A 24,503-nucleotide genomic window follows, 5' to 3' on the forward strand; every position below is an offset into this window, starting at 1 on the left:
TCCTTTGACCTGCTGGCCACACTCCTCCTGATGCCCCCCAGGATCCCATTGGCTCTCTTAGCCCCCAGGGCACACTGCTGGCTCATGGTCAACCTGCCATCTACCAGGACCCCCAGGTCCTTGTCCACAGAGCTCCTCTCCAGCAGGTCATCCCCCAGCCTGTACTTATAGAAGCAGTTATTCCTTCCTGGGTGCAGGACTCTCCACTTGCTTTTGTTGAACCCCATCTGGTTTCTCCCTGCCCAGCTCTCCAGCCCGTCCAGGTCTCTCTGGATGGCAGCGCAGTGTTCCTGCGTGTCAGCCACTCGTCCCAGCTTTGTATCATCAGGTACTTGCTGAGGGTGGATGCTGTTCCCTCATCAAGGTCATCAATGAAGATATTAAACAGGACTGGACCCAACACCGAGCCCTGGGGACACCACTGGTCACAGGTCTCCAGTCAGACTCTGCTCCACTCATCACCACCCTCTGGGCTCAGTCCAACAGCCAGTTCTCAACCCACCTCACTGCCCACTCATCTATCCCCTGCTCTCTCAGCTGTGCTATCAGGATGTCATGGGAGACAGTATCCAAAGCCTTGCTGAAGTCAAGGTAGATGACACCCACTGCTCTCCCTAAAGAGACATTTATTGGCAGCCGCACCCCGCCCCGCCTCAGGCCCGGGCCTCGATGGCGGCCTCCATGACGCGGGCACTGCTGGTGACGGCCGTGGTGAGGAAGATGAACCTGAGACCTGCAGGAGAGGCTGTGCCAGTGCCTGGGCAGCCGGACACCCCACCTCCGCTCCCCGCAGGGCTCCAGCCCCCCCAGCCCCGCTCCTACCTCGCTCTTTGCCCAGGAACCGGAGCGCAGCCATCTCGGAGAAGGTGCAGCCCCCCAGGAAGACAGCGAGGACGACACGCTGGCAGTCCCAGCCGGGGTTCTCCTCCACGGTGCTGTCTGGAGCAGGCAGAGTGCTGTCGGACCAGCTGACCCCCGGCCCTCCACTGGCCCCCTGCCAATCCCCCGCCCAGTGCTGCCGCTACCTGAGACTGAGAACTCATTGCCGTTGAGCAGCCGCACGACCTCCTCCAGGCCCAGCCAGCCCCGGCGCTCCAGCACCTGTGGGACAGGATGGGGTGGGCATCAGGCAGAGCTCCCCAGGGAGGCACCCAAAAGGGACCAATGCTGCCTGCCCCAGCCCCACTGGGACCCCCCCAAATGCAGCCAGGGCATGGGGTACACCCGGGGTGATCCCCAGTGGCAGCCAGCCTCACCTGCTCAATGATCTTGCAGCTCAGGGGGGTGTAGGCGCCGCTGAAAACGTAAGCCATGTCCCGAGGCATCTTCAGGTCGTACTCTCCATCCACCCGGGGGATCTGCAGAGACAGGCAATGCTCAGGGTAGAGGACCAGCCCGTTTGGGGCTTCACCCACCCCGGCAGAGGAGGGACAGATGCTAGGAGCAAGCCTCTGCCCCATCACTTTAGGGCCAGGGCTGGCAAACACACAGCCCAGGGGGCCACAGCTCGAAGGGGTGAAGTGTCACCTCTCCCCTGCCCCAGAACAGCAGCCACAGAGCTGCTCCCCAGCGCCAGGCACAGCAAACGGAGCCCCAGGACCCTACGTTGTGCTGGCAGGGCAGACTGAGAACCCCACAGTGACACCACCACCCCACCCTGGCCTGGGGAGAAGCACCCCCTTTGACTGGGGCAGCAGCAGCAGCTCTGGCCCCATGTCTGGCAGTGCTGAGCCCGGAGAGCTGGACACGGGCACAGACTGAGCAGAGCTCCTCTGGCAGCAGCGAGCCCTGTGCCAAGTGGCAGGCCAGCAGCCCCACGAGTACCTACCAACCCCAGCTTCTTGCTTAGCGCTCGGAAATTGCTCTTCCTGGCCAGAGAATTAAATGCATCTGTGATCTTGCCTGGAAAAGAAGATGAGGAGAAACATCTGAATTGCTGGCAGCTGCAGGCTGGGATGCGTGGAGCTGCTGGCTCTGCAAAGGATCTGGAGCAGTGCCTGCAGCCCTGCTGCCCACGCCAGCAGAGCCCACCACCCTGCCACCAGCTCCAGGGATGTGCCCTGTGCCTGCAGTGTCCCTGTGTGCCCTGTGCTTCCAGGCAGCCCTGAAGCTGCAGCTCCTGGCAGCAAGGTTCTGCCCTGGGCTCCCCACAGCCCAGGCTCCCCAGGCATGGTGGGGCAGCGCGCTGGCTCTCACCTGCGGCTCGGTCCGTCACCAGCTTGCTGACCTTGCTCTCCACGGCAGTCAGGGTCTCCCCAGCCGACTGCTCGGTCAGCAGCCCCATGCGCTTCAGGTTGTGGAAGGTGAGCAAGTGCTCGGGGCCGTAGCTCTGAGAAGGGGGCAGCCAGATCAGCACGGAGCCCCAGCTGTGGGGTGCCACCTCGGTGGGGGGGAGGCTGCTTAGAGCAGCGGGGCAGGCGAAGGGCAGGGGCAGGCAGAGCTCAGGGCCTGTGCGGAGGCCACGGGGGCAGGAGTCCTCCTGCAGACAGCCCGAGCACCCCATCTGGCGCAAGAATCGCTCCCCACAGCCCCCAGAGCCTCACCTGCAGGTACTGGGTTTTCAGGGAGCGGTAGTCCTTGGGGACCAGACCTGCGGGGAGCACCACAGTGAGCTGTGTGCCAAGGCAGGGGGACCCCATGCCGCCCTTCCCTGCCCTGCCGAGTCGGGTGCCTCACCGTTCTCCGTGATGGACAGGAGGCACATCAGGCGCAGGCTCTCGATGGGGGATACCTGGATGGGAGTGGGCTGTGGGTCACCTGCACCCCCCATGTCCCCGCAGTGGGATGGGGTGGCCGGAGCTGCCAGCTCGCCGTGGGTCTCACCTGCCGGTCAATGTGCTCTTCGATGAAGCTGGTGCTCTCCCGGATGTCAAAGCCCTCCAACAGCGCTGCAGTGGGGGAAAAGAGCTGGTTTCACCCAGCCTGGCCTCCTCCCCAGGCCGTGGGGCAGGGGAATGGGGTAGGGGAATTGGGCAGGCTTGCGAGGCTGGGCTTCCTGCCCCACCCCACCACGCACCAGCCCTCCAAGGATGTGGCTTCACCCTACTAAGGGCCTCAAACCCCATTACGGGTCTGGGAGGTCATGCAAGGGGCACCCGGGCATGGGCTGCCTGGGAGAAGGGGTGGGGGTGAGGACTGGGACAGAGGGAGCAATGTTTGGGCCAGGGAGCTGCACTCACAGTGTTCAGCCTTGATCATCTCCTGGAAGTCCTGCTTGGTTTTCTTTTTCATGATGGACTCGCAGGCACCGATATCTGCGGAGCCAAGAGGCAGCTGCTGTGGAGGAGCAGCGGGCTTGGTGCAGCCCCTGGCCCTGCTATAGCTGCTCACACCACTCGGGTGGGCTGCCCTGCCTCAGGGCAGGCCCCGCAGCTCCCCACTTCCCCCAGAGCCCCAGCAGCTGCTGCAGCAGCCAGGGGGTTCCCCCTCCCGCTGCCCCAAGCCCCTACGCAGGCTCAGTAGGCGATGCTCCTGCTTCAGTCCCTTCAGTTCCTGGGACACAAAGTCCTTCATTTGCTTGATGTCCATGTCACGGCGCCGCTGCGGAGGAAAGAGAGGCAGGGAGGTGACCGGGCTGTGGGGAGGTGACCGGGCTGTGGGGAGGTGACCGGGCTGTGGGGAGGTGACCGGGCTGTGGGGGGTCATCACCGCAGGCATCCCGTGCACAGGGCAGTGCTCACATCATACTGTGCCTGCAGGTTACGTGACTTCTGGCTGAGGAAGCCGAACACGCTGGAGAAGTGCTCGTTCCGGATCTGGTTGAAGACCTGCAGAGAGCCCCGCGTCAGCCAGCGCTGGGCACGCACCCTGTGCTCCCATGCCAGTGCGGGGCCCACCCAGCCACAGCCCCCAACCCTGCAGCCCCCAGTGCTGCTTCTTGCCAGTGGCCTTAGCAGCGAGATGAGGGTGTGTGTGGACCAGGACAGTGAGCACCCCAAAATACCGACTGCCTGGCCTGACACACCCCTGTGCACAGGGGCAGAAGCTGAGCCGCACCTGCAGACTGTGTTCCCTGTGCCCCGGCTCATCCCAGCCTGCACTGAGGCACAGCAGCCCCTGGCCACCCCCTGCCCAGGCTTACAGAGAAAACGTCCCCCTTAGCCTCCCCCTGGTGCAGGGGGGCACCTGCCTCCCCTGGGGCACCTGAGCAGCGCTCACTTTGTCCTGGGCGTTGAGCAGCACCTTAATGCTCTTGTCAGAGGAGGTGACATCTGGCCCGAAATCCACGCTCCCTGCACAGAAGGATGCAGAGCTGCGTTGCCCCAGCAGCCACGGGGCTCCTGTGTGCCAGCACTGCCAAAGGCAATGGAGACAGACTACATTCCCCCAGGCACCCGGGCAGACCCTTCAGCCTCGGCACACAGGGTGCAAACCCCTGTGGCTCCTGCTGTGCCTCCACCTACCACACTTGATGCGGAAGGTGTCGTCCACCAGCCCCTCGTACACCACCTGGGAGCACAGCGCCGTCACGTAGTCTGTGTCTGCAAGGAGAGACGGTGCCCAGGCTGCCTTACACTCCCTGTGCCTCCCCTGCCCACCCTGCCTGCCCACCATGGTCCTGCCTGCCCACCGCCGCAGCCAGCCGCCCCACACCTCCTGCTGTTCCCTGCACCGGCACAGGGGCTCCCTGCCCCACTGATCCTCCTCTGGGTGAGCTGCCGGCCCAAACCGCTCCTCCTCTGCTGCCCCTGGGCCCAGCCTACCTCTGTCCATGAAGAAGACGTTGCCGATCTCAGGCTTCCTGCCCTGGCTGTCTCCCTCGCTCTCCTCCTCCAGGTCCCTCCACAGCTCGTAGCTCATCTGTGGCAGGCAGAGTGTGCCAGGGCCCAGGAGCTGCCCCAGGCTCCCCCCAAGACCCACAGCCTGCCCCAGCACCAGCCAGGACATGGGACGAGGTGCCCACAGGATGACCCGATGCCCCACGGGGCGATTCCCTGTGAGCTGTCCCCATTTCGGGGACCAGAGGCCTCCCTGCCACCAGCCGTGCCTGGCCCGTACCTTGGCACACCGGCCGATGCCGTAGGCTCTGCCAAAAGGTCCGTACAGGGAGTTCAGCAGCTGCAGCGCCCGAGCCACGGTGTTGATCCAGCGGTGATCTCCTTCCTGCAGAGACCAGGAGGCGTTGGGGAGCGAGTCAGGGTAGGCTGGGAAATCACTGCCATGCCAGGACTTGGCTGGAGATGGACCAGGGCTGGGATGGGCCCTGGGCTCAGCGCTTCCCAGGGAATGATGCCCCAGAGCTGCTCCATAGGGAGCAGAGGCGAGGTCAGCGCAGGCGCTGCCTGCGAGGTGGCCACCCCAAGACAGCAGACCAGGACCCTTGCCGAGGGCTGAGGGACCGAGCAGGACGTCACCCATCAGCTCTGGGGTGAGGGAGGGAAAGACCCCACCCTGCCAGGCAGCATCCCAGCAGCATCATCCCACTGACCAAGAAGTAGTCGCGGAAGAACTCGGGCAGCTCCATGCTGATGATGTCCTCGTCCAGGGGCAGCAGGTAGAAGGACCACTCATCACAGGTGACATCTGAGCATGGGGAAAGCCCAGAGTTACCCAGCACTCCGCAGGGACAGCCCCAGAGATCCCGCACGCAGGGCCGTGGGGAGCTGGGGGGGGACCCTCCACAGGGCTTCATGGTGGGACCCTCTCTCCTCCCAGATACTACCACACTCCCATCCCTGCCAGCACAGGGATCCCAGTACTGGGATGCAATGGGGATCCTGTGGCATCAGAGCTATCGCGAGCCAACCCTTGGGGAGGGCAAGGGGCACAGCCCCACTCACCACCAAAGACTCCCTCTTCCTCCAGTACCATCTCACAAGCATAGAACTGGAAGAGAAGGAAGGAGCTGGCAATGGAGGGGATCAGCTGGCTCCCAGGCACTGCAGCGTTTGGTTTGAGTTAAAGGAGAAGAACCACTGCCATGTGCAGAAGGGGAGGAATCACAGAGGCTGGACGGACACAGAGCGACAGGGCTGGACGGACACGGAGTGACGGGGTCGCTGGCAGCAGCACGGTCAGACTCACCTTTTGGGGGCTGAAGATGATCTTGTACTTCCTGCTCCTCCCAGACATCTTGTCAGCATTGATAATATCTGTGGGCAAAGACTGCACCAGCTCTGCCAAGCTGCCCACCCCCAACCCAGCACATCTCCTCATGCAGGGTGAGGCCTGGGGTCCCACAGGACCCCAAACACCTCAGGCAGTAGGCAGAACCTGGGTGCAACCCCATCTGCCAGGGCCACGGCCCTGCTGAAAGCCCTTCTCAAGCCCACAGGCAGCCCAGAGCACTGACCCCAGCCTCACAGCGTGGGACCCTCCCCACGAGGCAGCTGCACCCCGAAGCTCAGTGTGGGGCCGAGGGGCACCCTGCCGACCCCAACCCAGACAGCCAACCACCCCTCGGACGCTTGCGCTCACCAGCGATGTACCTCATCGACTTGACCCGCGGGCGGACGAGGAAGCAGAACCTGCCCACACAGAGCGACAGAGGGGAGGTAAGGACCCTGCCCGGGACCCTCCGCTCCAGCGCAGACAAGCCCTGCACAGGCAGCTGTAAGAGGGGCCGGCCTGCCCTGCCATCACCTCTGGCCAGCCCAGGCATTGGGCAGCCGCGGGGCTGGGGACTCACTGGTCACTGGCGCTGGGGGATGGGCGGCTGTCCATCTTGTACAGCTTGTCCACCTCGTGCTCCTGCGGGGAGACGCCGGGGCGTGAGCTGGCAGGGTGGGCAGTGCGGGGCAGGGAGGGCAGTGCAGAGAGGGCAGTGAGGCTCAGGCAGGGTGCATGGGGCCGGACAGTGTGGTGCCAGGCAGTGCGGGGCTGTGCGGGGCAGGGTGGGCAGTGAGGCACAGGCAGGGTGCATGGGGCCAGGCAGTGCAGTGCCAGGCAGTGCAGGGCTGTGCGGGACAGGGTGGGCAGCACGGGGCAGGGCAGTGCGGCACAGGCAGGGTGCATGGGGCCGGACAGTGCGGTGCCAGGCAGTGCGGGGCTGTGCGGGGCACAGTGGGCAGTGAGGCACAGGCAGGGTGCGTGGGGCAGGACAGCGCAGTGCCAGGCAGTGCGGGGCAGGGTGGGCAGTGAGGCACAGGCAGGGTGTATGGAGCCAGGCAGCGCGGTGCCAGGCAGTGCGGGGCAGGGTGGGCAGTGAGGCACAGGCAGGGTGTATGGAGCCAGGCAGTGCAGTGCCAGGCAGTGCGGCGCTGTGCGGGGCAGGGTGGGCAGCACGGGGCAGGGCAGTGCGGCACAGGCAGGGTGCGTGGGGCCGGACAGCACAGACGGGGGCGTGCGGGGCAGCACAGAGCAGTGCGGGGCCGGGCAGTGCAGGTGGAGCTGTGCGGGGCCGGGCAGCCGCCCACCCCGGCGGTACCTTCAGGATGGAGACGTTGGCGATGCGGTCCAAGGGGCTCATCAGATCCACCTCGATGAACAGGTCCTTCTTCCCGGGGAGCTGAGGACAGCGGGACGTGGGACCATCCTCCTCCGCTGCCGGCCCCGCGCCCTCCCCACCCCCTGCCCGCCGTGCGGGACGCCTCCGGGGCCGGGCCCGGCCTCGCCCCCATCCCCTCCCCGGCCCCGTTCCGCACCTGCTCCAGCAGGTAGATGAGCTGGTCCCGCGCCAGCCGCTTCAGGATGCCGAAGTCGGGCGCCTCGGGCACGTCGCGGCGGGCGGCCGAGGCCATGGCGGGAGCCCCGGGACACCCGGGAACGGCGCCGCCGGAACCCCGGGAGGACCCGGGGGCGGAGCGCGCGGCGCAAGGAAGGGGGCGGAGCCTGAGCTCAGCTTCAGCGCGTTTATTGGCTGCCCGTTCCCCAGCCCCCGCCCACCCCCCCACCCCCGCCGTCACGGGGCCAGGCCGCGCTCCCGGAAGAGCCGCTCCAGCTCGGCCTCCAGCGCCGCGCTGGTCCCGCGCAGACCGGCCACCACCTCCGCCGCCCACCGGAAGTACTCCTGCACGCGCTCCGGCGACCACCCTGCGGGGACACGCGCGTCACGCCCGGAGGCTCCACCAGGCCCGAAGCGTCCCTCGGGCATCACCACCCCCTCTCCCCCCTTCTCCATCCCCTCCCCCGCACCTAGGGCCGCTCCGGTCCCCGAGTCCCGCACCGGGGCGGCCGCGGTCTGTCCCGAGGGCTTGTGGCTCCCCCCCGCCCCCCCGGCCTCGGGCGGGACGCGGGGACCGGACATCGCCCCCCGGCCGTGCTGGGGGCGGGCGAGGCCGGTACCTTGTGGGACGCAGCGGTTGAGGTCCCGCAGGTTGTACAGCTTGTCGGCCAGCTTGACCAGCTTGGCGCGGGGGCTGCTGCCGGGCGCCCGCTCCACCTGCAGCCGCTTCCGCTCCGCCTTGGGCAGCGCCTTGTCGTCCGTCACCTCCTCCACCACGCGCCTCACCTCCGCCCCGAACCGCTCCTCGATCTCCGGGAGGGTGGTGTCCGTGTCCTCCACCGTGTCGTGCAGGAGGGCGGCCTGGGGCGAGGAGGGACAGTGGCGGTGCGGGGCCGGCCGGGGGCGCGGGGCGCAGCGGGCAGGGCAGGGCAGGACGGTACCTGCAGCACCACGATGTCCGTCACGCCGGCCTCGTGGGCCAAGATCCAGGCGACGCCTGAGGCACAGAGCGGAGAGGTTGGGGGGGGAAGGTCCTGCGGGGAGCGGCTAGGTCTGGGCAAGGGCAGCGAGGAGTCCCGGGGGCAGGGCGGACCCTGCGGAGTGAGGGGCCGGGGATGGGTGGAAGGGCCAGGGGACCGGCGCTGTTCCCAGTCCGGGAGATGTCCGGGGAGCCCCGGGACGGGCAGGGCAACGCGGAGGAAGGGGACGGGGGAAGGCGGCGGTGCCCAGGGGCTCCCCCCCCCCCACACACACACACTCGGGCAGCAGGGACGGTGCAGGAGGGGAGCCCTGGCTGTCCCCGGGGGCCGGGCTATGGCAGGGTCTCGGGCGTCCCGGGGCTCGGGTGCCGGTACCGATGGGGTGGTTGATGAAGGGGGTGCCCTCGGGGTCCTTCCGCCGCTGCTCCTTGTGCTTCCTGGCCGCGAAGTCGGCCGCCTCCAGGAGCCGGGCTGCCTCCGAGCCCATGGTCGGCGCGGCGGAAGCGGCGCGGGCGGAGGCGGGTCCCCTCGGGCCGTTTATTGCGCGCCGGCCCCCGGCCCGCCCCGGCCCCGCGGCGGCCGTCCCAGCAGCGTGCGGGCCGGGACGCGTTCCCCGCGGCCGGCGGGCCGAGCCGGTTCCGGCGCGGCGCTCAGCGCCTTCTCGTCCTGCCGCAGGCGGCGGTGCGGCGAGGGGCAGCTCCGGCTCCGCAACACCCGCCGCACCACGTCGGTGTCGACGCCGAAGCCCCGGGCCAGGCGCTCCAGCGGCCACTCCTCGGGCAGCTCTTGCCGTAGGAACCTGCGGGCACCGGCAGCGCGGTCACGGCGGCCCGGCGCTACCCCCCATCCCCCAGCCCCGCTCGCCCCCGGCCCGGCCCCGCCGCTCACCGCATCTGCTCTATCGCCTGCCAGGTCAGGGTGCGCTCGGGGGCGCCGCGGCCCCCGCCCAGCTCCCGCCGCAGCCGCTGCTCCCGCGCCGCCCGCCGCCGCCACCGGGCCCTGTGGAGCAAACACGTGAGCGGCCCGGCCCGGCCCCGACTCTCGCCCCCGGACCGGCCGTCCCGCACCTCTCGGCCTCCTCCAGCGCCGGGTCCGGCGGCTCCGGGTCTCCGGGCCACGCTGCCGCCGCCCGCCGCGGGATCCCGGCGAGGAGCGCGGCCGCCCGCAGCCCCCGCCGCAGCAGCGCCGCCATGGCCAAGAAGCGGGAGCCGGGCGGGGCCGGCAGCGGGGCGGTCCCGGCGCCACCGAGCTCGGGAGTAAAGCTCCCGGACGCTGGATGTGGTAACGGGTGGGCGTTGCTTTATTCGGCGCCGGGGGCACGGGGAACCCTTCTGCCTCCCGGGGCCTCTCGCACCGTTACGTGTGTGAGCCCCAGCTCGTCCTCGCGTTCAGTCAGGCGGCCGCAGCCTGGGCCATAGGGCTGCGCTAGGCTCCGCGCTGGGCTCCCCCGGGTGACCTGCCCGGGACCCCGCACCTGCCGCCCTTACACCGTGAGGACTCGGTCCTGCCGGTTACCGACGAAGCATCGGGTGCTCAGCGGGACACAAGTTGCCACTGATCCCGAGCCGTCCGTGTCCCCCCTCCTCGGCCAGCAGCCGAGACTTCTGGGCGAGCGGGCGTGGGGAGCGCCCGTCCCCTCGGCTCCTCCCGCTGCGGGGCCCCGAGCACCGGCCCTGCCCTGGAATGAGCGGGACGACTCGGGGAGGCGCCTGGGGACCCCTCCGCGGCCCGGGTGGCCCCCAGGCGCTGCGCGCAGCGGGAAGGCGATCCTGGGGGCCGGCGCAGCACGGGCAGAGTACCCGGGGGCCGGGGGGGTAAACGCGACTGCTCGGACGCCTCCGCCCGGGGTTGCCGGGACCGACCCGCCGCCTGCCCGCGCCACCCGCGATCCCGGGGCCACAGGCAGCCCGCACCGCCAGCCAGGTCAGGCTCAGTCTCGGTCCCGTCGGACCCATCGCCGGCTCGGTCAGGCGCAGCCCCGGCCCGGCCCCGGTCAGCTCTCCAGCAGCCGCACCAGGTCCCCGGCTAGGCGCAGCAGCTGCGGCTCGGGCAGCAGGTCCTCGCGGATGGTGCTCAGCGCCTCGGCCTCGGTGATGTCCCGGTAGAGCGCGGCCGCCGGCAGCGGCAGGTACCCGGCCAGCTCGCACAGCGCCACGTTGAAGGCCTCGCCCGCCTTGGCGCCGAAGCGGGGCCGGCGTGCCCACAGTAGCACCCGCAGCCCGCGGCCGCCGCCGGCCACCGGCCCCTCCGGCGGGTCGCCCCGCGTAGCGAAGAGGTTGCAGGCCAGGCCGGCGCCAGCCAGGTGCTCGGCCGCCCGGCACGCGTCCCGAGCCAGCGCGCCCAGCGCGGCGGGGCCGGGGGCGTAGAAGAGGAAGGCGGGCGCCGGGACGTCCCGCAGGAGGCTGAGGCGCGGGCTGAGCGGCCGGGCGGGCGCCGCCTCCACCGGCAGCGGCCGGGGCACGTAGAGGCCGTGGAGGTGCAGGTGGTTGACGGAGGCGCAGCCTCCCAGCCCGTTGAAGCCCACGCAGAAGCCGGGGTGGGCGCTGAGCAGCGCAGCCTCCAGCCCGGCGAGCAGCAGCGGGGCCGTCAGCGCCTGCGGCAGCCCCCGCGCCGGCTCCGGCAGCAGCAGGACGTGGCCCCGCTCCAGCGGGCTGACATTGATGGCCACCAGCAGCGGCTCCAGGGGCTCGGAGCCGCCGCCCGCCCTGCGCAGGCGGAGCAGCACCTCGCCGGGGCGGATGCGGGTGAAGTTGAAGGCGCGGGGGTCGAAGGGCTGCCGCAGGCTGTGCACGGCCTGCGGCGGGCGGCGCTCGGAGCCCCGCTGCACGTTGAGCTGAGCCACCAGCCCCATGGGGCCGGGCAGGACGCGGGTGGGCAGCGGCCCCAGCCGGTACCGGAACAAGCCGCGCTCCATCCTGTCGTCCCAGCCCTCCAGCAGCGCCCGGTCGAAGCGGGACGGCACGGAGTCCGGCTCGCCCCCCCACTCGGCCCCCCGCAGCACGAAGTCCTCCTCCCGGTACTCGAAATCCTGAGGGCGCGGCTCGTCCAGCTCCTCATCCTCCGCCGCTGCCATGCCGGGCCGGGGCCGCTGCTCCCCGTTACTGCAGGGCGGGCCCGTGCGCGTGCGGACCGGCGCCGGCGGGGCGGGGCCTGCGCGGGAGCGGCGGAGAGGCGGAAGGGACCGGCGCCGCCATGGGAGGCTCGGTCAGCCTGCTGCCCGCCGAGGTGCTGGGCGAGCTCCAGGTGCGGGGGAGCCCGGGGGGCGGGAGCGGCACCGGAGGGAATGTCCGGGGGTGAGGGGAGAGCGGCACCGGGGGGGGATTCCGAGGGGCGGCATCAGCACCGAGAGGGAACCCGAGGGGGCGGCACCGGGGGAAGCCCAGGGGGCGGGAGCGGCACCGGGTCGGGGAGTCCGGGGGGCGGCACCGGGGGAAGCCCAGGGGGCGGGAACGGCACCGGGGAGGGGGGAGTCCGGGGGGCGGGAGCGGTATTGGGGGGAATGTCCGGGGGTGAGGGGGAGAGCGGCACCGGGGGCAGTCCTGGGGGGAAGAGCGGTGCGGGGGTGGAAGTGGTACCAGAGAGGAGTCCCGGGGGTGAGGGGAGAGCGGCACCGGCGGGGATGTCCGGGGAGAGTGGGAGTGGCTCGGGAGGGGAGTTCTTGGGGTGGGGGGACAGCGGGACCGGCGGGGGAGGGAGTCCGGAGGTGGCATCAGGACCGCGGTGGCTGCGTCTCGCGGGGTGGCAGAGGAATGGGGGAACGGCACCGGGACTGGAGGGGGGGTTAGGGTGAGTTCCTGGGGTGCCCCGGGGCCCCGTCCGCGGGGCCGGTGCTGAGCCGTGCTCTCCCGCAGGAGCTGACCTTCCTGAGCAAGCAGGAGATCCTGCTGTAAGTGCCCCGCGTACCGTGTCCGCCCCACATCTCCACCCCCCCCCCCCGCGCCCCGGGGCCGCCGCGGGACGGGAGGTGCCGCTCCCCGACGGCAGCTGCGGGGCGAAGGTCTGCGGGCGCTGCCGGGCCGGTGTCACCGCGAGCGGGGCGCTGGCAGCCGGGCGGCCCCGAGCCCTCCGCACCGGCGCTGCCGGGCCGGGGCTGCTCCCGCACCACAGAGCAGCTCTTGTTCTTTGCCTCTTCAAGTGCCTACAAGAGGTTCAGCGAGCTGCTGCCAAGGCAGGAGAGAGACAACGTCTGCTCCGCGCGGGTGCCCAAGAGCCAGATCCTGACGCTGCCAGAGCTGCGGGTACGGACAGCGGGACGCACCGTACCCCCGGTGCTGCGTGTTCGGGCCGGGCCCCGTTCACCCGACACGGTGCCAAGGCTCTGCCCTCGAGGGGCTGCTCCCACAGGCACCGGGGAAGCTCTTTGGGATCCTTGTCCTCGCCATGGATCCCAGCTATCCCGGGGAGGTGTGGGGATGGTCACACTGTGCCTGGGGTACCCACTTCTGCGCACGGGGCTGGCACTGGCCTGGAGCCCGTGTCTGCCTTGAGGGAGCCATCCCGGCGCTGCCCTGAGCCGTTCTGTGTCGCCAGGCCAACCCCTTCCAGCACCGGATCTGCCACGTGTTCTCCACCTCCAACAATGGGGACGACAGCATGTCCTTTGAGGACTTCCTGGATATGCTGAGCGTCTTCAGCGATGCCGCCACCGCGGAAATCAAGTCCCATTACGCCTTCCGCATCTTTGGTAAGGCCTGGGGGCGGGTGCCGTGCCCCAGAGCAGGGACAAACCCCTGTTTGTGAGGGCTGACAGCGTCCTCAGGGAGCAAGCACAGGGACAGTGGCTTTAGGATCTCCTCGTGGGACTGTGGGTTTGGTGCCATGACACACACCCAGCAGCCTGGCACCCCAACCCTCTCCTGTCCTGGCACAGGTGCTTGGGGCTCTCTGCTGTGCTGAAACATAACTTTTCTCTCCCCAAAGACTTTGATGATGATGGGACTCTGGACAGAAATGACCTGGAGAAGCTGGTGAACTGCCTGACAGGGCAGGGTGAGGAGTCCCGGCTGAGCGACGCTGAGATGGATCAGCTCATTGAAAATGTGAGTCCTGCCTCATGGGCTGGGCAGGGGCCGCTGCCTAGTCCTGGCCATGGAGCTCACCCCTCACCCTTCCCACCCCCCAGATCCTGGAGGAGTCCGACATCGACAAGGATGGCACCATCAACCTCTCTGAGTTCCAGCACGTTGTGTCCCGTTCCCCGGACTTTGCCAGGTACTGTGGCTCCGGTGGCACACCTTGTCCGGGGGGGGGGTCTGCCCAGGCCATGCTAGGGTTGGGGGTCTGCCTGGGCTGTGCTGGGGCTGGGGCAGAGCTGGGTGGCAGTGCTGCCCTGTACGAGCTCTCCCATGACAGCAGCAGGAGCAGCATTCCATGCTGACTGCAGCCAGTGTCTCCCACCTGGGGTGATGCCACTGGGTGCTCACAGACCCATCGTGTGCGACCCAGTGAGGAGGGTGAAAACCTGTCCTTTGTCTTGCAGCTCCTTCAAGATTGTCCTGTGAGCCTGGCAGCTCTCAGCAGATCTGCTCCTCGAACTGCTGCAATGCTTGATGGTCCCAGACATTTCCTCCTCAGGGCCCCTCTCCCCACACCCCACAGTGCCTTAGGCAGGAGCCTTCCTGCTCCCCTTTCACACCCACGATGTGACACAGCCATCTCTGAGCCCACAGAGGTTTCTGGGATGCAGCTTTGCCTGCGGCCACTCTCCTCTCCTAGAACAGGGAGCTTCCTTCTGGAAGCTGCAGGCAGCTGTGGGGCAGGGGGATGCACACAGACCTGCTCCTGGCTGGGGCCTGCACAGCCCCACGTGCAGCCCCAAGCACAGCCCCTCACTCTCTGTACCAATTTGTGCCTTCTGCTCACAGGCAGGGAGCTGCCTGTTTTGTCCAAGCCCCTGTCTGGCTCTGTCATCTTCCCAGGGGCCTCTGGGCTGGAATGAGGGTCCCTGTCCCTCAGCAATAACTCGACGAGGGTTCCTCTCTCCCAGCAATAACCCAACGAGGGTCCATGTCCCTCAGCAATAATCCAAGGAGGGTCCATGTCCCTCAGCAATAATCCAAGGAGGGTCCATGTCCCTCAGCAATAATCCAATGAAGGCCCCTCTCTCCCAGCAATAACCTAGGTGCCACTGAAGAAGTACCACCCCAGCTACGGTGCTGTCCCCCTGCAGCAGCCCAAGACCCAGAACACTTCCATCCCCCCCACCCTGCCCTGGCCCTGCCCGTGCTGCTCTCCTCTCCTTCTGCTTGTCCCCTTGGCGCAGGCTCAGCAGCGGCTCCGCTGCCCTGGCCTCTTCCTCCCCTGCTCCTGCGAGGACACAAATAAAGGGCTCTGGTTTCACCCTCTGCTCTGTGCCGCCTTTGTCTGCCTGTGGGGACGGAGGAGGGGGCTGCTCCGGCAGCGCCGCGGGACCGCTGCCATGCAGGGTGCTGGGGCCCCGGGCTCCTGCCAGCCCCTCTGCTCCCGTGCCAGCCGCAGCTCCGGGGGTCGGCTCCCACGTCCTGCTCGGTGACAGCCCTTTCCGTGGGACACCTCCCTCCTCGGGACCGTTCTCAGCAGGCAGCACACAAAGAGCCGGGCTCTCCAGCGAGAGGCACAAAGGGGAATCCAGGGCAGCAGCTACCTTTGCTGCGGGCAGCGCCGAGCCCTTTGTGTCTGTTCATCCATCAGGATTGGGCCTGGACCGCGGCCAGACGTGGCAACGGCTCTGCCCGTGCTTCCCAGTGAGCCCCGGCCGGGCTCAGCTCCGCTCCCACCGCGCTGGCAAGCTGAAGTCCCATGAGGCCACGTCCCAGCTGTGGGTCCCCCATCCTGGGGCTGGTGTGGGGCCTGGGCTCTGCCAAGCCCACCGGAGCACACACACCGGGGTGGCGGCTGTCCTGGGGCGCCAGCACGGCTGTTTCTCACGTATCTCCTGGCTGCGGGGTGCCGGCCCTTCCAGCTCGGTGCCCTGGGTGCCGATGCTATCTGCCCGCGGCCGGGGGCTGTGTCTGCTGGCACAGCACCAGCCAACGCCTCCGGTGGCTTTTTTGATGTCCCAGAACAGGCTGGGCAGGAAGTTGGGAGCCCTGGTCCAGCCGGGAGCGAGGCAGCGCTGGTGCCCGGGGTGGGGGAGGCTGCCCTGACACGCCAGCTCAGTGTGGAACTCACTGCTTCCCAAATCCCGTGCTCACGCTGCCGGCGCTTCCCAGGCACCAGGACTCCACAGTGGCACCGCAGGCCCGGGTCCTGGCCAACACAGAAACAGGTCACACCAAAGAAGGGCTGGGGGTCTGCCTGCAGCTGTGGAGGATGGGGACCTGGCTGCCCCCCCAGCGTCCTGGGGGAGGGGGCTGCTGCAGCCCCTCTCCCGCCAGAAGCTGCCCTGCACCCAGGCACACGCCTGCCTTCCTCCGCCTGCCTTCCTCCGCTCATCACATCACCTCCTCCCCCCGACAGCCCTGTCCCCACACACATCCCCCCACAACACCCCAGCCACGTGCCCACAGGGACCCCGTGGCACCATCCAGGCAGCACCACTGTGAGAGCACATGGGTCCCCCCTGGCCCAGTGCTCGGCCAAACACCTCCAGCCCTCGTGGATCCCGGCCATGGGCAGGTTCCCCAGGCGCAGCAGCCCACACAGGGTCCCTGCTCACACCATCCAAAGGAGACACTTGGACTTTATGTAAAAAACACGGGAGGTTCTGCACACGCAGGGGGGGGGCCGTGGGGAGCACATCTCTGCCCAGCCCGGCCCGGGGACAGGCCTGCGCCGTGCTCCCTACCAGGGACACAATTCACATTTCAACGTATGAAAAACAAACCAAGCACAGACACACAGCACATGCCGCAGGGTCGCTGCGCCGGCACCACCCGGCCGCACACGTGGCTCCAGGTCCCACAGTGGGACATCACAGTGAGTCGGGGCACGAGGGGCCTGCGGCACCCCCTTCCTGCCCTCTGCATAGAGGGGGCCGGGGCCGTGCTGGCAGCCCGAGCCGGGCACCACATCCATCCCTGCGGTGGCGGAGAAGCCCCTCGCGTCTCTGGAAGGCACGCAGCACCCCTCGTAGCTCTCACCACCAACACGGTCCCGAGCAGCACAGACAGAGCTGCCGAGGCGATGCCCAGGGAGCTCCCAGGGAAACCGAGCCCTGACGGGGCGATGTGGGTCCATCCCCGCTGGCCGGGTGGGTGTTGCAGCAGGGCGCAGGGCCGGGCATGCACACACAGACAACACGGACCCCGGCCGTGGCGCCGTGGTCTGGCGAGGCTCAGCAGAGCAGAGGGGGGTGCGGGTGAGGGCTCGGCTCTCGTCCCCGTCACACCACCGAGTCCTGGATCTCGGAGCCCAGGCGCACCCGGGGTCTTTGGCAGGCAGGAGACACCTCCACAAAGCTGTCCCGGACGTGGAGGGGCCTCTTCTCTGATTCGGAGAAGGTGCGCGGGGGGCCCGGGGGCTCATGTACAGGGGTGCTGACGATGTAGTTGTCCTGCAGAGCCTGGTAGCCCTTGTGCTCGGGCGCTGCACTGGGCAGGCTGCTGCCGTTCAGGGGCAGGCTCTCCACCGGCTTGCGGGGCGGCTTCTGGTGTCGGCCGGGCTCGCCGGGCTCTAGCAAGGCTTTCATGCCATCGCGGTGCCGGTGCAGGAGGAAGATGAACAGCGCAAGGACAGCGGCGGCAAAGAGAACACACATCACCAGGAACTCTGTCCAGTAGGTCTTGCCGTCCAGCTGGGCCGCAGCGCTGCCCACGGCCGAGGTGCTCCGGGACGTGCTGACGGTCTGAAGGGCATCCCGGCCGGCCACCACCTTCCTGCCGGGCTCCAGTGGCCCGTGGGCCGGCTCCGACATCCCCACACAGTAGCTGGCCATCAGCTTGCGGAAGCCTTCCTCCAGCGACCAGCACTCGTAGGTGCCAGCGCGCTCGGGGCTGCCCACCAGGATGAGGGCTCCATCAGGCAGCACCAGGTAGGAGGCGTTGACAGGCACCCCGTCGTGCAGCCAGCGCCGCGTGGCCAGGTTGGAGAGCAGTTGGCACGGCAGTGGCTGCACCGCGTTGGGCGGCAGCTGGATCCGCTGGCACGGGGCAACCGAGGCTGCGGGGAGACAACCCATGGGGGCATCAGCAAGGCTGTGGGGACCCCAGTGAAGCCATGGGGACCCTGGCGGTGGGTATGAGGGTGCTGGGGGGTGCTGGGGAGGAGCCTGGGGTACGTGGGAGCCCTTGAGATGCTCAGGGGTGTCAGTGGCCCCATCCCCGGGCGGCAGAACCCACAGGAACTCACCTGGGGGCATAAAGATGCGGGGACGCGGCTGGGAGACGTTGGGCAGCCGGCAGAGCCGCTCTGTGTCTGCACCCTTGACGTCCTGTGCCCAGAGCCTGGGGACAGAGAGGGGTCAGGGCGGTTGGGTCCCACGGGGAGCCGGGCGGGGAGAGGGCGCAGAACTTACTGGGGGTGCACCGGGGGGTGCAGGGGGGTCCTGCGGCAGGTTCCCCGGCTCCAGGCGCAGAAGGGGTCCCGCGCCAGCACGCACTCCCCGCAGCTGCGGTACAGGCTGCAGTTGGCGAAGGGCACCTGAGCCACTGCCGCATAGGTGGCTGCATAGACAAGGCCCTGCAGGAGAGGAAACAGCGGTGTCAGCGCCACAGCCCTGGCACTGGAGCCCCACAGCCTCCTGGCCCCAGAGCAGGACCTGCCCACACGGGCTAAGCCCCCCCAGCCCCAGCGCCCGTGGCCCTGCCTGGTGCTGGTCAAGCAGCAGCTGAAGGACAGGCTGGCCGGGGGGGAAGAGGCGGATCTCCTCGATGATGTGCACCCCAAGGTCCAGGCACACAGCCTTGTGCAACCGCCCATCATCTGCAAAGACAAAGGGCCACACTGAGTGGGGCTGGGGGCACACAGGGTGCCCATACCCCCTCCCCCCCTCGACTGCACCCACCTGTGCCCAGGAAGAGGACGTCGTGGGTGCCGTGGAGGCCCTGTGCGCGGTGGACGCCGATCTGCTGGTAGCGGAGGTGGCTCTGCAGCAGCAGCGGCTGGCTGCGCACCGGGCTGTCCATCAGGAAATGGTCCTTGATGAAGTTCAGCACCCGGTCGGGCATCTGCAGGGATGAGTTGATCTTCAGGTGCCGCGTGCGGCTGGTGATGCACTAGGGAGGGGAGAGAGGAAGGGGCTCAGCCGGGGCATGGAGCAGCCAGCGGGGTGAGCAGCTGTGCTGCAAGGGCTGCCAGGGCCACCAGGACCTGGGGAGGGCGAGGGGCTGTCCCACGTCCAGGCAGGGGCTGAGGCAGCGCATACCGTGCCCGGCCGGGGCTCCGGCACGGGGCCAGTGTCCGTGTACCACTGCTGCGTCTCGCGGTTCACCTCCTTGTAGAGCCCACCGAAGGCTTGCTGCACACTGCGCATGGGGAAGGCGCACACGGCCGAGCTGCCCAGGCCACCCTTGTTCCTGGCAGGGGAGAGGCAAAGCCGGCAGCAGGGTCAGGAACCCGGGCTCTGCCGTGCCCCCACGCCACAAGCCACAGCCCCCCAACTGCTCCAGGTGATGCTCCCCCGGGCCCCTGGCAGCCCCCAGCCACCGCTCACCACTGCGAGGTAAAGACCCCGTAGAAGAGGGTCTCGCTCCAGCGTGGCTCCCCTGGGATGAGCACGAAGACGTCCTGCAGCACGTTGAAGGGGAAGCCGTCCTCGGGGTGCGAGCAGAGCAGCTGCGCCTTCAGGAAGGTCGTCCAACGCCGCTGCAGCACACGCTCCCCGCCCTGGTCCCCCTGCGTGGCACAGTGTGTCAGGGAGTGATGCCACGGCCACCCCTGCGGGGCTGGGTGAGTGGAGACGGCATCCGTCTGTCCGTCTGTGCCGCAGCACCAAGGCCCCCCGCACAGCAGCCCTGGTGTTGGGGAGACACAAGCGCGGCAGCACCGGAGGTGCCCAGGGGATGGGAAACACAGCCCAAGAGGAGGAGGGGGCTCACAGCCCCACTGGCAAGGAAGGGGAGGAGATGGGGATGGGTCACTGCTCTCATGGGCTCCCCTCTTGAGCCACAGCCCTGAGGTGGGCACTATGGAGCCATAGCTGCCCTGGGGCAATCTCCCGTGGGTGCTGGTCCCCTCCTGGAGTATCCAGGAACAGGGGAGCCAGAGTGGTCCCACACACCCTCCCCTGCCCACCTTGCACACGCGTGCAATGCGTGAGACAATGGTGTTCTCGAAGTAGTCGAACTCCTTGCCGGTCTCGCTGAAGAAGAAGTAGACCTTGTCGTCGTCGCCCTCGGGGTTGCCAGCAGGCAGGCTCTCCCGCAGGTAGGCTGAGCCCACGAAGATGGGGTCTGGGGACAGCAGCACCCTCAGCATCACCCCCCTGCCCCTGCCAACCCCTGCCCCTCCCCTCCCCCGTCACTGGGGACGGGGACCCCCCCTGCGCCCTCCCGGCCCCGGCTCTCACCCTGCAGCCAGCTGAGGGAGTTCTCGGTCTTGAGGGCGATGCGGCTCTCCTGGCTGCGGGAGATGGTGGGCTCGTTGCCCTGGAAGTTGCTGACAGTCCCAGCATAGAGCTCGCCGTCTGCCAAAGAGATGCTCCTGCTGGGATCTGGCGGTGCCAGGTGCACAGCCCCCTCCCCCAGCGCCGCAGTGAGGGTCCCGGGGCCCTTACCGACCATGACGGCCGTGGAGCGGTACTCAGGGTCGAAGGGGCAGCGCCCCTTCCCATCCTCCAGCAGCACCCTCCCCGTCGTGTCCCGCTCCAGGCTGAAGCGCTGCACATTCTGCAAGAGAACTGGGCTGTGAGCTGGATGCACCAAAAGAGCCCACCCCAGCGCCCGGGACCCCCACCACAGGATCCCAACAGCAGAGGGAAAGGGCTTCTGCACCGTGAGCGGGACCCCCAGCCCCCAGCCCGCTCCCCATGCTCACGATGTAGGCACAGGCGGGGCTGAAGGCGCAGGTCCCGCAAGTGTACAGGTGGGTGCTGTTCAGCTGCAGCAGCATCTTGACGTAGTTGTGGCAGTCTCTCTGCAGGGGGAGAGGACCCGGCTCAGCCTGGCACAGGGCCCTGCCCACCCTGCCGCAGCCCCCGGATGCCCGTCAGCACGGGGGCTCACCTGGGGGTCCTTGCCCTTGAACACGCACTGCCTCTTCTTCTCCTCATCTGCGCCCCACGGCAGCTACAGGAAGGGGATGGTCAGTGGGAGCCTCCCCCCACCCCCATCACCAGCTGGTCCCCAAACCCTCCCCCTCCCTCAGGGAGCTGGGCCCCAGCATCCCCGGGGCCCCCCAGCCCTGTGCCAGAGCTGTGCCCCCTTCCCCGCCACTGGGGCCTGGTCCCACGGGTGGCTCAGCCCCCGTGGGTGGACTCACCCTGCGAGCTGGTGCCCCGGGCCCAAAGTGGCTGGTGTTGACGGCGACGAGCAGCTCACGTGCCCCCAGGTACAGGGTGCCACCATCAGGGCTCAGCAGCAGCGCCGTGTAGTTGGACACGCCGGGCGCCTCGAACCGACGCACCACACGCTCGGAGGAGTCTGGGGGGGGGGACAGGGATGGGTGTCAGCCCCGCGGGGGCACCCCAACCCCCCGACCCCATGGGACAGCTCGTTCCCAGCCCATACACCCTGGCCTTGCAGAGCCATGGTGGCTGGAGCTGGCTCTCCCACGAGGTTGGACGCACATGGCTGCGTGCTGCAGAGAACCGCTCATGGCCACCATAGCGCCGAGGGCAGCGTCCGCCCTGCCGCCAGCACGAGCCACTGCCCTGAGGCAGCCCCAGGGATGGCCCCCGGCACCGGCCTGTGCTTGCCCAGCCACAACACAGCCCCCGGGGCTCAGCCCCGTGGCGCAGGCGGCTCGGTGGCCCCGCGGGGACCCCTGGCCAGACCCGGGGCAGAGGCTGAGTCACGGAGCCCCGGTGTGCCCGTCCTGCGTAGGTGGCCTGGCCCCGGAAGCCCTTCCTCTCCTGCGCCGCGCTGAATCAGACGGGCCTGGCTGCGTCTACGGGACACGCCGGACTGACTCACGCTGCCAACACCCTCACCGCTGACCCCTCGTGCCCCGAGGACGCCCTGACCTACCCCGACCCCCTGCCTGCCTGCTCCCAGACCCTGCCGGGGCAGTGCTGGGGGTCTCACCAGCCCACACTCAGCCCCAGTGACCATCGGGGTGCTGCAGTGCCAGCAGTACCGTGCGGCTGAACCCTGCTCCCCAACAGCTCCCCAAGCCCCCAGCTGCTGCCGGACAGTGCGGCATCTCCCTGAACTCAGCGGCTCAGCTGGTCCCTGGCCCAGCACCCAGCCTGGCTCTCCAGCAGCAGCACCGAGTGAGGGATGCTGAACCCCCCCCAGAGTGTTCTCCAGTGAGGGGTCCTGCATCCCAGCACTGGGGCGATGCAGCCCATGAGGAGTAGGGCTCGGCACAGGCGGCAGAGGGGCAGTGTGGGCCCCTGTGCCCCACGGAGCCATCCTGGCCAGGGAAGCTGCAGGAGCTGGTGCTGGCTGCCAGGGGACCTGTTAGGACAAGACCTGCTTCTTCCAGACAAACCTGCTGGAGGTACATCCAGTGCTCCCAGGGGAGCAGCTCCCAGCTCCTCCCTCCTGCCAACCGCAAGCACCCTGCAGCCATGCTCCCCAGCCCCACAGGAGCCACTGCTGGGCACACGCTGTGCCCCCCAGCCAGCTCCCCCCAACCGTGCTGGGGGTCCAAGCTGGGGACCCCAGGTACCGCCTGTGAGCCACAGCCCCGGCAGCCGGAGCAGCGTCTGCGGGTGGGCAGAGCTCGGCCAGAACCGGTCTGTGCAGGCAGGGCTGGGCAGCGCGGCTCGACGCGGTGTGGCACGGCGTGGCACGACGCCGAGCTAGGCCGTCCCGCCAGCTCCCAGGGCTACCGGCCAGCTCAGCGGGTCCCAGATGTGCTGGTGCCACCACAGCCGTGGCTGGTGGTCACGGGAGCACGTGGCGGGGCCACGTCCACGCGGAAGAACCGCAGCACGCTGAGCCAGGGAGCACTCCCAGCTGCCTGCACCCCGTTGCCAGAACCGGCCCGGCCCAAACCACTGCACCCTCCCAGGCTGCCCAGCTGGCAGCCGGCACGGGACAGGCTCCACTGGCCGGCAGCAGCTGGATTTAGCCACCTTCTCCCAGCAGCACAGCCAGTGCAAACACATGGGGGCAGCTCCCGCCGTGCCACGGCACCAGCACCGGACAAGCCAGCTGGGCCCAGCAGCACCGAGTCCCAGCTCCCATGAGCGTGCCCTGCTGCTCACCCACCCCACACCAGAAGCTGAGGGGGGAAGTCTGAAGGGTCTGCAGGCCAGGCCCCCCACCTGCAAAGAGCTCTGCCAGGCCAAACAGCCTCCAGGCTGCCCTGCCCTAGCCCCTGCCCCAGTGCAGCCCGAGCCCTGATGGAGGGGAGGGCTTTAGTGGGTCCGGGCACAGCCCCAGGCCGGGCACGGCAGAGGAAGGGGCTGTGCAGAGCCGCAGGGACACAGCTGGGACGGGAGGGGGCCCCGGAGGAGGATGTAACCGCGGGGCAGAGCCCCCACGGCCGGCTCACCCCGTGCCACGGCCACATGGGATGTGCTGCCCCGGGTGCAAGGACACCCCCAACCCCCCTGGGTACCCCGGACCGCTCACCCCATCCTGACGCGGGGGGTCGTCACCCCTCTTCGCCCCACCACTGCCGTGCGTGCGGCCCCGGGGCTCAGCCCGTCCGAGCAGCGCGGCCCCGGCCCCCGCGTCCCCCTCGGCGGGACACGAGCCCCGGCTCGCCGGGTGGGGTGCGGGGTGCCCTCGGCTGGCACAAGGCGTTTTCCCCGCGGGGCCACCCTGTCCCGCGGCGTGGGGAGCCGGGCGGGACGCTCCCGCGGGGGAGGGAGGAGAGGGGGGGGGGCGGACACGGGCACACACGACGCGACCCCCGGAGCCCCCGGACACTCACCGTAGGGCAGGCTGACCCGCGGGACCGGCTCCTGCGCCGCCGCCAGCAGCACCGCCGCCAGCACCGAGTGCGCCAGGACGGGCAGCGCCGGCCGCGCCGCCATCCCGGGCCGGGCCGGGCCTCCGCCGCCTCCCGCGAAGCCGCCCGGGCGCTGCAGACCTGCGGGGAGAGAGGGGCTCAGCGGCCGCTCCGCTCCGCTCGGCTCGGCCCCGCACCGCCCCCGCCCGCCCCGGGGCTTCCCGCCCGCCCGGGCACCGGGACGGGACGGTCGGAGGCGGGACGGGGCGGAGGGACGAGCGGGGCGCGGAGCCTAACCCAGCCCAGCCCAGCCCAGCTGGGTTCCGAGCCGCACCGAGCCGAGTCGGCCGCCCGGTGCCGGTCCGAGCTGTACCAAGCCGTGCCGGCGGCCCCGGGCGGGGCGGGCGGCTCGGAAGAGGGGGCGGCCGGTTCCCCGGCGGGACCGCCCCCGCCACGCCCCGCGAGACCCTCAGCCGGAGCTCCCGCTGCTGCGGGATCCTCCGCAGTGCCGCGGTCGGGGGTACCGGCTGTGCCGCCTTCCCGGCCCCGGCCCCGCCGCAGCCAACGGTCCCGGCGTGGAGCGGCCGGTGCTTTGTCCCCGCCCTGGCAGCGGGGTCTCCCCCGCACCCGCACGGCTTTCCGAGGACCGTCTGGCCCGGGAGCCTGGGGATGGCTGGCTGGGGGATGTCCATCCCAGGGGTGTCCATCTGTCCCAGGGGTGTCTGTCCAGCGGACAGCTCGGCCCCACGGAGCCGCTGCTCCCACACCCCTCAGCTCCATCCCAGCTCCATCACCGCACAGCCTTTCCCAGCTGCCCCACATGCTGTGGTCTCTGCAGGGGGTCAAAGACCCCTCCCCAGCACAGCTCCCTCGGGGACACGGGGCTCGCACAGGACACAGCACTGCCTGGCAGTGGGAAGCCTGTCCCAGCCCACCCCATGGGGCAGCAGCACCCAGGGGCGTGGGACACGGTCCTCGTCACCCCCAAAGGCCCAGGG

General features: G+C 69.2%; 5 protein-coding genes across 6 annotated transcripts; 1 reads left to right on the forward strand and 4 right to left on the reverse strand.

Annotated features, from left to right (window-relative positions):
* Positions 1-610: 610 nt before the first annotated feature.
* VPS33B (VPS33B late endosome and lysosome associated) lies at positions 611-7,700 on the reverse strand. 2 transcript variants are annotated; one of them, XM_084267864.1, is made up of 23 exons: positions 7,584-7,700; positions 7,367-7,447; positions 6,629-6,690; positions 6,418-6,467; positions 6,025-6,092; positions 5,781-5,826; positions 5,429-5,523; positions 4,999-5,103; positions 4,704-4,800; positions 4,404-4,481; positions 4,159-4,232; positions 3,681-3,767; positions 3,450-3,540; positions 3,180-3,254; positions 2,824-2,888; positions 2,677-2,731; positions 2,544-2,590; positions 2,197-2,329; positions 1,829-1,902; positions 1,257-1,358; positions 1,026-1,101; positions 823-939; positions 611-733 (listed from the first exon to the last, which is right to left on the reverse strand). In XM_084267864.1, exons 1-23 carry the CDS (start codon positions 7,677-7,679, stop codon positions 654-656), a joined length of 1,854 nt encoding a protein of 617 aa, XP_084123990.1. In that variant the 5' UTR covers positions 7,680-7,700; the 3' UTR covers positions 611-653. The 2 variants fall into 2 exon arrangements, with proteins under 2 accessions (XP_084123990.1, XP_084123991.1); XM_084267865.1 differs by lacking the exons at positions 7,367-7,447; positions 7,584-7,700 and having other exon boundaries at positions 6,429-6,467; positions 6,629-6,677.
* A 133-nt stretch (positions 7,701-7,833) lies between these two features.
* On the reverse strand, positions 7,834-9,776 carry HDDC3 (HD domain containing 3). Its single transcript, XM_084267843.1, has 6 exons — positions 9,651-9,776; positions 9,472-9,582; positions 8,959-9,382; positions 8,545-8,600; positions 8,224-8,464; positions 7,834-7,971 (listed from the first exon to the last, which is right to left on the reverse strand). The coding sequence occupies exons 3-6, from the start codon at positions 9,068-9,070 to the stop codon at positions 7,841-7,843; spliced, it is 540 nt and encodes a 179-aa protein (XP_084123969.1). The 5' UTR covers positions 9,071-9,382; positions 9,472-9,582; positions 9,651-9,776; the 3' UTR covers positions 7,834-7,840.
* A 795-nt stretch (positions 9,777-10,571) lies between these two features.
* On the reverse strand, positions 10,572-11,656 carry GDPGP1 (GDP-D-glucose phosphorylase 1; the record flags this gene model as incomplete). Its single annotated transcript, XM_084268252.1, has 1 exon — positions 10,572-11,656. The coding sequence occupies one exon, from the start codon at positions 11,654-11,656 to the stop codon at positions 10,577-10,579; it is 1,080 nt and encodes a 359-aa protein (XP_084124378.1). The 3' UTR covers positions 10,572-10,576.
* Positions 11,657-11,759: 103 nt separating this feature from the next.
* CIB1 (calcium and integrin binding 1) lies at positions 11,760-14,921 on the forward strand. The gene is made up of 7 exons (XM_084268232.1): positions 11,760-11,826; positions 12,435-12,469; positions 12,719-12,821; positions 13,114-13,267; positions 13,504-13,622; positions 13,706-13,794; positions 14,063-14,921. The coding sequence occupies exons 1-7, from the start codon at positions 11,776-11,778 to the stop codon at positions 14,082-14,084; spliced, it is 573 nt and encodes a 190-aa protein (XP_084124358.1). The 5' UTR covers positions 11,760-11,775; the 3' UTR covers positions 14,085-14,921.
* A 1,310-nt stretch (positions 14,922-16,231) lies between these two features.
* Positions 16,232-23,590, reverse strand: SEMA4B (semaphorin 4B; the record flags this gene model as incomplete). Its single annotated transcript, XM_084268368.1, has 14 exons — positions 16,232-17,661; positions 17,851-17,945; positions 18,017-18,180; positions 18,308-18,423; positions 18,506-18,716; positions 18,866-19,016; positions 19,154-19,335; positions 19,735-19,892; positions 20,009-20,125; positions 20,216-20,327; positions 20,476-20,574; positions 20,664-20,726; positions 20,920-21,080; positions 23,488-23,590. The coding sequence occupies 14 exons, from the start codon at positions 23,588-23,590 to the stop codon at positions 16,886-16,888; spliced, it is 2,508 nt and encodes an 835-aa protein (XP_084124494.1). The 3' UTR covers positions 16,232-16,885.
* Positions 23,591-24,503: the final 913 nt, after the last annotated feature.

Source organism: Gallinula chloropus, assembly GCF_964237585.1.
Source record: "Gallinula chloropus genome assembly, chromosome: 9".
NCBI classification, from domain to species: domain Eukaryota; kingdom Metazoa; phylum Chordata; class Aves; order Gruiformes; family Rallidae; genus Gallinula; species Gallinula chloropus.